The 15,000-nt window shown below is 34.0% G+C and overlaps 1 protein-coding gene across 3 annotated transcripts in view; it reads left to right on the top strand.

The window, feature by feature from the left end:
• The window catches only part of LOC135219297 (uncharacterized), a 349,477-nt gene that overhangs the window by 248,339 nt on the left and 86,138 nt on the right, over positions 1-15,000 (top strand). For all 3 annotated transcript variants that reach the window (XM_064255950.1, XM_064255949.1, XM_064255947.1), the window contains 3 exons: positions 288-359; positions 6,103-6,238; positions 11,839-11,984. In XM_064255950.1, coding sequence (XP_064112020.1) covers positions 288-359; positions 6,103-6,238; positions 11,839-11,984 — 354 coding nt within the window. The remainder of the gene's footprint in view (positions 1-287; positions 360-6,102; positions 6,239-11,838; positions 11,985-15,000) is intronic.

Raw genomic sequence — 15,000 nt, 5'->3', positions numbered from 1 at the left:
TCTTTCACAAATTATGTAAATTATCCTTATTGTTCGTAATTGCTCAAAGTCTCTACTCGTCTTTAAATGTTGAGTATTTACGGATTTACCTGATTTCCTGTCAATCATTCTTAAACAACTTATTGCATCATTTAGTGTTTAATTTCCTGTGCTTTCGTAGGTTGAGCCGTTTATTATATTTTTAATGCATATGCAAAGAAAGGCAACGTTCAAGAGATAGTGGGAATGGTCTTAAAATTCTTATGTCAACATTATCGCTAATGATTTATCTTTCTTTTTTCTTTCAGCTATATAAGGACAATGACAGAGACTGTTCAGAACTATGCTATTGCGTAAAGAACCTGACCGCTGTATGTACGGTAAGATAAAGTATTTTTAAGAACGTACTTTTTTAGGAATATTTTATCATTTGAAAAACAAATTATTCTATTTAACTCTGTTTATTGATCATTTGATGCGGTAAGATTTGTTCGCTACAGGTACTTTTGTCTTTTTTTTTCTTTTTACTTTCTTGTCACTTTTTTTATGTGCAACTGAATCTGAAATTTGAATATATTCAATACCGTACGATTAATAATTAACAAAGAGGGTTAATAAATATCTTATTCAGAATTTTAACACGAATCTTGTCATTAAAGTTATATTTCTAACTCCAGTAATGAAACAGAAAGTAATTTGAATTTATTTAGGTTTTGGTTTTCAGTTATATTTGCTTAGTGTGCATATTTTCCTAAAATAAATAATTTAGATTTATCACATATTGAATCTGACATTCTCTTTGCCACAAAAGTAAATCCGTCATTTATTTTATCATATCGAGGAAAATTACAAAGGGTAATTTCATGGAATCCTAATTTCATTAGCTCATGATTCCGTCAATTTGACTGAAATCTGTTCAAAATAAAACGAGATTCCGATGGTTCTTTGTCAAGTCAAGAAAAAAAGAAATTTATTTTCCGGGTGACACTGTTAGCTACATGATGGAACTAAAGTCAGTCATAAGCGAATTAATTTATTATATTTATTGGCACTTGAAGCTTCATCTTATATCTATGGGGCTTGGTCTACGTTTTTTAATTTAGGTTAAGCTATTGGAATGTCCTCTTATTATTCAGAGAAAATTTTTACCATAAGTACAACCATTAGTTAGGAAAGAGATAAATTCGGTGACTGGTATTTATTTTAGAATTCAATAAGTTTTTTTTTTTTTTTTTTTTTTTTTTGGTAGGGTGTGGCAAGACGAATGGAAAAATTGACTAGATGCATTTTTTTCTAGTCTGATCCTAAATATAAATACAATGCCCCCGTTAACCTAAATAATAAACTCAATGAATCACGGGACGCTTTACAATAAAAGACGCTATGGATCCGCATCATTAAGAAAGATGGGTTATAAGATTCTGGAAAATAACAAAGCAGTAGCAGTAACAGTAATAGCATCGGTAGTCAAGCGAGCATCCCTAACTACATCATAGCTATGTATACTTTTGGATCATCTTGTGGCTATAAACCATCTTAAGCCCTCGCCCTTAATTCATTTCAGTCCCCCTTTGCTCAGAAACCCTATCGGAACCAGCAGGAGAGTTCTCCAGCATAACCCTTCGAGCAAGTATTTCCCCATCATCTAACTTTAGGCTGGTCTTTCCTTTCCCATCATCTCCCGTTCTTACCGGTAATGACGTTGACTAGGGAACGAAATGCTCATCAGAAAGTTCCCTAACCCATCCACAATGGGATTTTCTGAAAGGGGGATACATCTAAGTCCTACGACAGGTTATTTTCTTCTCCGGGTGCCCTCACTACGCCGTAGGATATCGTACTGATCATGTTGATGTTGGTTTCTGCGTTTTATTTGCCCTTTCAATTTGGCCAGTTTTCATTTCCTTCTCTGTATTATCTTTTGAACTATGTCAATAGGTTACAAGGGGGTTCTCGATTCATTTGTGTGTGTGTGTGTTTTTTTTTTTTTTCTTTTTTTTTGGTCTAAAAGAAATAGTTAATGGATTTTCGAAATCAATTCTGGAGAGGCCGGCAACGGACTCGGATCATTTTTGAAAGTGTCTGTCTATTTTTCTGTGTTAGTTGCTTGATGGTGATGTAATTTTTTAAAGTTATTCAATTGAATTTTTTTTAGTGAAGTGTATGTACCATAGGCTAATATCTTCACAGAAAAAACTCAATCGTCAAGACATCTCAGTCTTCAGGATTTTAAGCACTCTTAGAAATATAAATTTCGTTTATATTGTTTTATCATAACGTAAATCACAAGATCGAAAAATGATCACTTTGGTCTTTTAAAAAGACAGAAAAGTACACACGATCGAATTAGACGTAACTGCTCCTAAGGGATTACGGTTTAACGCAGCAAAAAAAAAAAAAAAAAAAAACGCTGCTCTCACAGGAGTCCCTTCCTGTGCCGCAGGATTTTTCAGGATTTAATTCAACCGTAAATGACTTGTCGCATGAAAAGGGTTCCAGTTATATGACGGTAAGTGAGCTATAACGTGTGTAATGAATATTTTCTGGGTTCTTCTTCGTCTGTGGTTGTTTTGCTTTGAATCTCTGTTACAACGTTTCTGCCAGCAATAGAAGAAGGCAGCACTGAATTAATGCATTTTATCAATGACTCATATTTCGAATTAGCTTTATATCTATTCTTCCTCTTCTTAAAAAATTACTTAATTAAATGAAGGTTAAATAAAATGATCACACAAAACCAATACATAGTAACTATTAATTATATTTCGATATCTAGTCGTATTCTTTTTCCTTAAAAAACCAGTTGATTAAATAGTAAAAAAAAATTACCACATAAAAGTAGTGCATATTACTTGTTAATATTTCGAGATTTATGAGCGTTCTTGTTCGTTTTAAAAGAAATACTTGAATGAAAAACAAATATATATATTTTTATCCCAGTCGAGAATAGTGACGTCCTCTCCTACCAATGACAGTGAAAATAGATAGCCAAGCGATAACTGAAGCCGATTATCCAGTTATGAAGATATAGTACTGAACAAAAGGAGTAAAAAAAAGATAGATAGAGAGAGAGAGAGAGAGAGAGAGAGAGAAGAGAGAGAGAGAGAACGACGAGGCCCCTGGTCAAATACCAACATCCTAATGGAAAAACCAACTCGAGTGTAAATATACGATTCCGAGAATCTGGTAATAGGGCAACAATGGAGGAGATTTAGTAAAGTTTAAGTTTATTCAATAGAGCGGTTAAAGAATAAAGTGAATGAAAAGGTAGGTCACGGTAAATTCAAAGTACAGAGAGTTAATAGAGGGGGTGAAACTAGTTTATAGTAAGAACAAAGGAAACGTAAAGATATAACGTATAAGGATAAAAATCTATCGAAGGGGATTATATTAAGATGCGAAACTGTCAAAATCAACATGATGGAATAAGAGAAAAACAAACGAAGTTAGCAGTTTACAAAAGAAAAGATCATAGGCGGAGAAGGTAACCGAAATGCAGGAACAATCCTTAAAAAAATAACAGAAAGTGAGAGATTTCGAATCCAGTAAAACAGGGAAGAGGAAATATAAAATAAAAATGTCTAAAAGGTCAGGTAACTAAAGATATATATGGAGATGAATTGACGCTTAATTTCATAACCATTCTGTGCATATACGTATATAAAAACGTTAATGTCTTCTAGGTTCCTTTGTACTTAAAATTCTCCCACGAATGTTTGAATAAACCATGAATGCCTCGGCTACTGATGCATACGTATACACACACACACACACACACACACACACACACACACACACATATATGTATATATATATATATATATATATATATATATAAGTGTAATATATATATATATATATATATATATATATATATATATAGATATATATATATATATTATATATATATATATATATAGTTCTATACATGGCTACGGTAACTAATCTTGGAAAGGTGAAATCTGACTTTAACAATGGGTTCAGGTAAATTCATATGCAAAGATTTTGGCTGAGGTCCCTCTTACAGGAGCGAAGTTAATGGGTAAACACTTAGGTTTTTATTAATTAATTATATTTAAATTAGAAAACATATCAGAAGAATGGAAGCATAAATGAAGACAGGTAAACATAGTCCTGCCGTGTAACAATATTAACAAACACCGGATAGATCTCTGAAGAACCTCACAGGGGCCCGTTTCAAAGGGCACTGAACGCACAAGGTGATAGACAGATCCACAGCAGGCTATCTCCTATCTGTAATCGAGAATGACACACGGTTACTTTGCTGAAAGAGAGAAACCACTGATAAGGAATCGAGGAATTGTGCAGAACTGGATTCCGACAACACTGGATAAGGCAATTACGTTACAGTTACTTCTTTGAATAAAGCAAGATGCAGGTCTCACTGTAGTACATCGTACATTGAAAAACAAAAATAAAGATGTAAAAGAATAACAGGGATGTTTCTGACATAAGAACCTTCACCCTGGTAAGCTACCTTCGTCAGGATTCTTCGTCTTCGGGGGCGCCAGCTATGCACGGTAGTGTTAAAGGGATTCGCTACAAAAGTAACTGAGGCTCTGGACACCTACGATGGGACAGTAAGGGACAGTTCGAGAGAGCAAATGAGGACTGAATTGCCCTGAATAAGTTACCAACGTTTTTCAAGGTTTGGCCATGTTGTTTTTGACTGAGTTGGTCTTATGCCAGCACGGGCTCTTGCTCATAGAGTAGCCCGTGACAATGTCAGGATTGGCCATACGTGTGCTGCCTTTTTATATCGTCGGGAGATTACACTCCAGCTCATCGTAGATGTCGTTGTATGGCGGCGGGACTACGTTTTCCTTAAGTTTCCTGCACATAGGATATGAGGTCATCTGGCCCAGGTGTTCAAGATGGCACCAGTCATATTAAGCATTTACCCAGATGGGGTAGTGATGTGAGTAGTCAAATTCTACCCACAATTTGCCTATACAGTTAAGTTTAAAACAATGACCATTATTACGAGGATTGTAAAATTATATATATATATATATATATATATATATATATATATATATATATATATATATATATATATATATATATATATATATATTGTTGATTACTTTTAATTTTGAGTGTGAGTTTGCATGGAAGAGGTTTCCCTCGTTGAAATACGTACAAACACACACACAGACACCCACACACACACACACACAACACACATATATATATATATATATATATATATATATATTATATATAATATATATAATATATATATATATATATATATATATATTATATGTATACAAAACCACACACACACACACACACACACACACATATATATATATAGATATATATATATATATATATATATATATATATATATATATATATGAGTGTGTGTGTAAAGGCTGCCATAGCTAGTATAAACGTGAAGATATACACTTTCACAGTTAACAAGTCTGATGCGATTGTCAAATTGAATAAAGTATTTCCCCAACATTTTTTTTTCCTTTCCCTTTCATGACTGCTGCAACTGGGTAACATAATTGCATTACGAATTGGATAAGCTATCGACGGCATTTCTGTCGTGAATTTAACTTTATAAATAGAATTTTTTTTTCACTTTTATTTATCTGATGCCTAATCTAGCTGATTGATATCGTCGGAATCATTCTTTGGAAACAGTTCGTTAAACGACCATAGATTGATTTCATATTTTTTACAATATAATATTCTCTTTTAATAGGATATTTTTACCATATGATATTCTAACCTTTTGATCTATTAATATGTGTGGCATTTGAATAGCGTTCAATTAGTTCCAGATGAAAAATGCAAGATTTTGTATTTTGTGTCTATAAAGAATTCTAATTGCATTAAAATGACTAACAATGAACCCATTTTATTAGAGAACTTCTATATAAAAACAAATATTCTTTAATATTCTTTTGCAAAATGACAAGCATTGACAAAGTGTAAGAACGAGGAGCGTGGAAGGAAAAGGATGGATTTTCTGCACCCTCATTCTTAACTTCCCCAAATTGCCAATTCCCTATGTTTATTGGCTCGAAATTTAATTTCCCCCGATGACGATATCCGCATTTCTTACTCGCCCGTCCACTCCGGCAGGTTCTGGACTGCGTGGAGCGACGCCCCTGTGAGACGGACTTCGCTGTTTACAATCATAATGCACCCGGGTTCCAGGTCGCCAGAGGCGAGTGCATCTGCTACTCGGGAGAATTCATTTGCAAGAGGCCGAGGCAAGGTATGGTCAGATGTGTAGTGATTTCGCAAGATACACGAGCTTTAGAGGTGAGGTATAAAGCTGTAATTGTGGAATTTTAATTACGTGGAACCCGAAAAAAAATCTATTAAATTATGTATATTATCCTCCTACTATTAGCTGGCTTGGGTGCCATACAAACAGTGTGCAATGGCTCTTTTAAAGGTGTTTAGTCTAATTTCCCGTGTCAGAGTTCACGTTGTATTGCCATATTGCTCTCGGCAACTTATTTTCTATATCATTCATTATCAGCACCTTATTAATCACTTTTATTATTATACTTAGTCTGTCTATCCTCTGTTTTTTTTTTTAAACTTCCCACACAAACTTTCTTTCATAATAAAATACGTTTAAATCATAACAAACATGCTTCTAACTTTTCGTTAAACTATATATAGTTGGATAATATAATTATACATATAATATATATATAATCCATATAACATAATACATTATCATTATAAATCTATAAATCATATATATATAATATTATATATTATCATAGATATATATATATATAATAATATATGATATAAATATATACACAAGTGTGTGTATGTGTGTAAGAAGGGAAGTATATTGATGGTGTGTTCATGTATACAGGAGATGAATAGGTCAGTCAAAAAGAAAGTGGGAGAAGAAAAAGAATGGGAACAGGAAATGAAAGAAAGGCTATAAAGTTTTCACACACTTAAGATTGACTCCTCGGGGGCATTGTGAGGGGGAATCTAGTGAGACGAGGTCTTTGCAAGTCCTTTCGTTATTGTTTTCTTTTTCTATTGTAGAGTGAAACATCGTATATATATATATATATACGTATATATATATATATATATATATATATATATATATATGCTTAAAAAATCACAGTAGATGCACGTGACTTCATAAATAAGCGAATACCACGGGAAATGATTGTCAGGAATCCAAGCGCTTTCGTCTTAATTCAGACATCGTCAAGGAGCTAGACGAAAGCCCTTGGATTCCTGACTATCATTTCCCGTGGTATCGCTTATATATATATATGTGTGTGTGTGTGTATATATATATATATATATATATATATATATATATATATATATATATATATATGTATGTATGTATGGGCATGTGTGAAAGTGGAGACAAGACAAGGATCGTTAAGCTATGTTCTTAAGACTAGGAAATGTGTGTGTGTGTTTTTTTTATGGACTCAGTAATTCGGTATCCTCTTCTGGTATCTTGAGGCTGAATGCAAAGACTGCTGTAAATACACAAATAAGTTTCTTGGCACAACAAGAAACAATCTCCACAAAAGACTTGGATAGTGCTATTTTGTTTCACCTTCTTTCCTGGTTAAAAAATCATGAACTTCATCACGTCACTGTGATTCATATATAAAACATAAAGCTACTAGACTCCTTTAATATTCAATTCCTCTAGCTTGGAAATAAAATATATTCATAAATGTAAACCAATGGGGAATTTTTTAGTTGATATAATCAGTTCGTCGTTTCGTGGGCTCGAGCCAGCCCATAGAGAATAACTCATGACTGCAGTGACTCCTTAAACGACACGGCCAACAAAAGAGGTTAACGTACATGAAAATATATTATTTCTGAGGTAAAGCAAATTGGATATTAAAGGACATTTGTAGCTTATATATATATATATATATATATATATATATATATATATATATATATATGTTTATATATATATGTGTAAATGGATGTATGTGTGTATGTGAGGATGTGCAGCATACATTTTGAAACACATTGAGTAATTTCAACCAAACATGGCATACCATCTAGAGAAGAATACTGTGTGGGGAAGATATCACTGGCAACAAAAGGGTTTTGTGCAAATGACAGATATTACTGTATGATCAATAGTCTTCAACGTCTCTGAGATTAATGTTGGCATTCCCGATGCCTTTCAAGTCCACTCACATCTCACCCCAAGTGCTGGGATGAGATGTGAGTGGGAAACGGTGATATTAAAAATTATCGAAAACGACAAATATTAATGGCTAATCCATATCTATCGAGGTCACTGAGATGAATAGTAAGGCTCTTGATACCCTTTAAGTCCAAGTTCAGTCCTGATACAAAGGGATGGAAAAAGGTGACATGCAAAAAACTGAAAATGACAATATCAGTGTCTAATCCATTGATTTTGAGGTTGCCGAGATGAATAGTGACACTTCTGATGCCTTTAAGTCAAAGTTCAGCCCTGGTAGGGAGTGGCAGGTGAGAATGGGTAGGAAGGGTATGGCATGTAAACATTACATAAAGTAACAGATAATAGTGTCTAATCCATAGTTTTCAAGGTCACCAATAATACCAATGTTCTTGATGCCCTTTGATACCATGTTCAGCTCTCATAGAAAAGGGGGATGAGAAGGGGTGGGAAGAGGGTGACATAAAAAAAATACAAAATGACAAATATAACATCTAATCCATAGTTTTTTGGGTTACTGAGATGAATAGTGAGACACCTGATTCCCTTTTAGTTCTAGATCAGCCCCAATAGGAAGGAGGGTGAGAAGGGATGGGAAGGAGTGATATGTAAAAATAACTGAAAACAACAGATATAGTTCTCAAGCTTGCTGAGATGAAAAGAGACTCTCCCGATGTCCTTTAAGTCTAAGTTCAGCCCCAATAGGAAGGGGTAGTGAGAAGACAGTGAGAAGGGGGGTGATATGTAAAATTTACTGAATGCGACAGATTTATGGTCTAACCCATAGTTTTCGAGGTCACTGAAATGAATAGTGACATTCTCTTAAAGTCCAAGCTCAGCCATAATAGTAAGAGGGGGTGAGATGTGAAAAATCAATTTTTTTAAATGACAAATATTAGTGTCTAAAACATTGTTTTTGAGGTTACTAGGATGAATAGCAACACACCCACTGCCTTTCGAGTCCAAGTTTAACCCTAATAAGAATGGTGATTAAGAAGTGGTGAAATATAAGATGTCAAAAATGCTGAGCAATGTAACTAAAGCAACAATCTTAACAGGAATGGGAGAGAATAAATTAGAGAAAGAATAAGGAGAGGAAGTGAGAGATTGAATAGAGGGGTTTTCACAGAAGAGAGAGAGAGAGAGAGAGAGAGAGCGAGAGAGAGTTTATTGTTGTGATTCAGAGCTTTCCCTTGCTGTGCAGGGTGGTTATATATATATATATATATATATATATATATATATATATATATATATATATATATATATGTATAGATATATATATATATATATATATATATATATAATATATATATATATATATATATATATATATATATATATATATATATATATATATATGTGTGTGTGTGTGTGTGTGTGTGTGTGTGTGTGTGTGTGTGTGTGTAAGCAACACATCTCAATACATTGTCTCCCGTTTCAATTGCTACCTCCCGATATAAGTCATGGGATGGAAACTGAAAAAGTTCGTTTCATGAGTTCTATCACTTGTAACATACAAACTTCATTTCCTCGAGGCGAAGTTTGCTAGATATATCCCTCAATAGCTTCCATTAATATTTTTTTGTCTTTCTTTTGCTTCCCTTCATCAATAATATTAACATTTCTTATTCAACCGTTTTGGTTTTGATTTACCGTAATAGCCATACTTACTTTCAACTTCCTCATATTACAAATACATTTAAAATCTTTCACCACTATCTTCGAATTGTCTTCACGATTCCCAGACAACACTGCGCCATCTAAAATCAGGTAATCCAGATCTCATTCACTACCGCATTTCTCATCCAACAACTTTGGACCTAAATTTCCTTCCCTTTCTCTGATTTTTATCATCATTCCTTCTATAAAAGTAAATAATTAAAATTGATCAAGGGTAATCATCAACTCTAATTTTTGAAATTGTATTTTTTCAAATTCTTCTCTTTGTCGTCTACAAATCCTAAACACGACTGGTTTTCTTCATAAAGTCAGCTCTGCTGACATTTCTATATGTTTATGTTTTTGAGGGAGTTTTTTTTTTTGTAGTGGCTTTCTTTTGAAATAAAAACACTAAAGGTTTGTTATAAATGCCTGCCTTTTTTTCCTTTATAGAAGGGCTTGAGAATGAAATAAAACATTAAAAAATCGAATTGAGTTGAAAAAATATTACAATAATACTCTGTTACTGGACCGTTTAGGAGAGGTACGGTTGATATTATTTCCATCGACATTCAGCTTTTCTTTTTACGCTTGAATTTTTTTCTCCATTTTGTGAACAAAAGCAAAATCATATACTCGTATATGCTTTTGTTTGTTATCTGTGCCTTAAAATGACGAATGCTTTTGTGCGTATAACTACGTTTTTTTTTTAATATGAACAATTTGAAGACCCTAGCAGCATTTTGCAGCCAGCGTAATAAAAAAAAAAGAAGAAAAACAGGTTGACAAGCGTAAATATTTATTGGTAACAGAAAGAGTTAGGATGCTTTGCTTATCTCCGGGCCTTTTTCTGTGTAATCGCAATAGACCTTAGGAGGAATAACTATCAATTTATGAAGATTCTTTTAAAATATGTGTATTCTATAAAAAAAAAAAAAACGAGTGACAACTATATTCTATAGAGATTTCTATACAAAATTTATTCCAAAGAAAATAACCTCACCTTTCACTCAAGAATAAACATCAACAGAAAATTATTTTAATTCGTATCATATTTTTTACTTAGAATTTAGATACCTCCCATAACAAAATGAAGAACCACAATAAAAATATATTACAATTTTTACCTATGAAAATAGCTAATCCTGACACGAGAGTGCAAACATCAAGAGAAAATTATTTTATCTGTTTCATACTTCCATTAAGACTTTGAATCCTTCCTTTAACAAAATAAAAAGCCACACTTTGATTCTATACTAAGAATAAAAACAGCCAATCCTGACACGAAAGAAAAACCATTAAGAAGAAATTCTTTTCATTTTCCTCATATTTTCACTAAGATTTTAGATCCTTTCCATAGCAAAATAAAGAGCCATAACTAAATTCTATATAAAATTGATAACATTTCTGCCAACGAAAATAGACAGTCCTTACACGAAAGTACAACCATGAAGTAAAAAGTACTTTCATTCACCTCATATTTCCACTAAGACTTTAGATCAGTGGTTCTCAGCCTTTTTTATCATAGCAACTTGATCCATCCTACCACGCCCCACTTCCAACTATGAGCACAATTCCATGCCATATTAAAAGAGAAAGAGAAGGGAGAGGAGAAGAGAGAGCGAGAGAGAGAAGAGAGAGAGAGAGAGAGAGAGAGAGAGAGAGAGGAGGGGTTTTGAGGGACAGGGAGGGAGGTAAATAATTACAAAACATGGTATGCCCAACTAATCTGACTAAAGTAGTAGACTAGGAAACTAACATTATTAATTTCTTACTCTTGTTAAAAGAATAACGAATACAATTGGAGAATTTTAAATTTTTCCCAGGCGCTCACGCCTCCCCTGAAAATTGCTGAATGCCCCCCCCCACCCCCCACCCCCCCACCCCCCACCTCCCCGGTGAGAACCACTGCTTTAGATCTTTCGCAGCATCAGAAATAACAATAATTCCTAACTCAGAGCACCTTCGCCCTCCTGCAGATGAGTACGACCTCCCGACGGGATTATTCCTCCTCCTGGGCTACAGCAGGAGGGAACTCCACGTCCTGAATGAGACCAGCCCCAACGCAGTTAACAGTCTCATACAGCTGCAAAACGTTTTCCAGAGACTCTCCGCGGAATTAGGAGTAAGTAATGACAGTATTTGTTTGCAGATTCTCTCGTCTCTCTCATCTCTCTCTCTCTCTCTTTAAATTTTCCAGTTACTTGGTTGGATCTGATGATCTGATGAGTTATGACAAAGATTTTTTTCTTTATATTATATATATCTATATATATATATATTATATATATATATATATATTATATATATTATATATATATATATACTACTTTATCTAACTTTCAGAAATTTTCAATAAACCAAATTTTATCTTTCTCAGAAATTATACAATGGCCTGCAGTTAGAAAAAAAAAAAAAAACTTAATCGGATTTTTATGTTTGATTTCCAGACCTTTGTTTGAATGTTTAATGAGTCCCTTATTTGAATGTGTGCAGCTATTATCAATTAAGATGCCATCATCGATGAATTCATATTATTAAGAAATATCCAATGGTCGTAACAGGGTTTCAAGTAAGTTTTGTGATAAGTTACCGTGAATACTCTAAATAAAATTGAATTTTGAATTTGGTAACAAAATGCTTTCTTATTCCATTATTCCTATGATAATTTACTTACACCGTATTCACAAAAATTTCGGAAACCCCTTCTATAAAATAGCAACCTATTCCCACACCAATACCTTCATTGCATAATGAAAATTTCAGATTATCGCCTTAATCCTTTTTTTTTCTTAACATATTTTTACATAAATATATATTATCTGAGTTTAAATCCCAGTGCAGTTTTACCAAATGCTTATGAATTACTCTCTCGGACTCACATTTCAAGAATTTCAAATGAAAATGATCCCTTGCTATCCATTTCAGCTGTCATCATCATTGTAACGACAGCATCCGACCCATCATCCCTTTTCCTCTCCCCGACGTCCTTTATTCGCCGCCATTCCAGACATCGAATATTAATCCCTAATGAACAATTCCGGGAACGGTTCTTTGCGTAAAACGAAGCCCTCCATCATTCTGCCCGCGCCATTACGCGGCCATTTCCCAAATAACTCGGGCCTATACAGACAGGTAATGCATTTTACATGGGCGTATATGGCTATTTCAACAGGCCTCTCCCTCCTTGTCTAACACCCCCCTTGCCTCCCCAGCTCCCTCCTGCCTCAATCGGGGTCGGAAGAGGGGCTGGAAGGTCCTGGAATTCAAAGGGGCTGGAAGGTCCTGGAATTCGAATTGAATTATGTTATTATGTTGGGTCGTGGTCGATGAAACGTCGCGATCAATTTCTAAAAGACCGGGTCGTGTAAAGAGAGGAAGCCGAGATTGCTTGAGTAATTGGGATATCCAACTGGTGTCGCAGTACGAAAGGTCACCGATGGGTTAATGCTTCGTAGTGACAAGCGCATCTGAAAAAGCTAAATGAATTCGAGAAGTTTAGAGGCATTGTGGCATTTACAAGTACATGTGTATCGGGTAAAAAGTGATCAGTAGATTCTACATCAATATTGGGATATGTATAGGAAGAGCGTTTAGGTTTCGTGACAATGGGATGGATATACACACAAAAATAATGTTTTACAGGAACAAATAAATACAGAGAAACAGAAAGAGAGAAGATCTGCCAAATATTAAAATGTGAGGAGGATTTCCACATTACCCCAAACATCCTTATGCATGGTCCTTTTAAATGTAATCATTTGTTGTTTACTCATATGAATATTGAAAGGTAATAGCAAATTCGCCTAAAAACACCTGTAGATAGAAAGTAGATATACCATGTTAGTTTATGGTGGTGCAATTTTCTATTATTATTGAAACAGACGTTCACGTATGTATTTAAGAATGTTATCAATCTACAGTATCAGTCATTATTAACTGCTTTATAATCATCAGATCATTATCATTACCATGGTAACAAACGTTTTAAAATATAGTTATAATTTGTGTTTTTTTTATCTGTTGTAACAAGTCAAAACGCTTTTGTATAACCTAGTTTCTAAGACTTTAACTAGACATTTTCTCACTGTATACCATCATTACTATGTAATGGTAAGCAAATTCACAATATTTGTATCATGTGGGATGAAACATAAACTAAAACCTCGGTGGCGAAGAATGAACAAATTTTGATAAAAAAAAGCCTTATGATAAAAAAATGTGAAAATTACATAAACGGTAAATATCGTATCGGTATAGATTTATTGATAATCGGCTTCGCTATATGATAAAGGACAATAGTTGCTTTCAACAAAGTGAATGGAAATATTTTTTCGGCCTTTCATTGTAGAGAGAAAAATGGGTTTATCCACCACACAGAATTTGCAGAAAATTCATTAAAATCTGCTTTGCCCCTAACTCTATGTTTTTAAAGGAGTTCACTGAAAATTTCAATCAATTCCATTTGGTTTTATGCTTTAAGGACAACAAGCATTTTCTTTCATTTTATTATTTCATTTTATCTATCAAAAAATAAGACAGGGATCCTGGAAGACAAAGTTCCGAAAATTAATTTCAGGGATATGCAACCCCTTATTAGGTGCTGTTTTACCTTTTGACATGGTGGCTCACCATCCCACGCCGCTGGCATGCTCTGGGACAGGTGTGTCCAGGTAATACTGGCTACTACTAGGCTATAGCACATTGTAGTATACTTTGTTCATTGTCATGCTATCTTAATTGCAGTTGGCCACTAAGGAAGAAGTTACTCCCCATGCAGGGGCCATTAATTGTACCCAAGGGATTCAGTCCTGTAAATGCGTATAGTGCTTTATTTCTTGTCTTAGGAAGGAGCAATTAGTAAACTGTATTTATAGGTTCCACTCTTGTCCAGAGAAAGTAAAGTTATCTTTAAGCATTGGTGATTTGGTGTCAGCATCGCAAATTTTTCCATATGTTTTTACTACGTGCGCAGATGGAAAACCACCCGTTTTGGGATGGTGAAATATAAAAACCGATTGAGTAATGGAAACAAAATGCCCAATATATTTTTGAGATATATTATATTATCTTTCATTGGGAGTTTTTCATACCAAATATTTTCGTCGACGGGGTACTGCTTTCACGTTTTTAATGTTATG

Source organism: Macrobrachium nipponense, chromosome 1 (assembly GCF_015104395.2).
Source record: "Macrobrachium nipponense isolate FS-2020 chromosome 1, ASM1510439v2, whole genome shotgun sequence".
NCBI classification, from domain to species: Eukaryota; Metazoa; Arthropoda; class Malacostraca; order Decapoda; family Palaemonidae; genus Macrobrachium; species Macrobrachium nipponense.
Note: the sequence above shows the minus strand (reverse complement) of the source record. Positions and strands in the feature narration are given on the sequence as shown.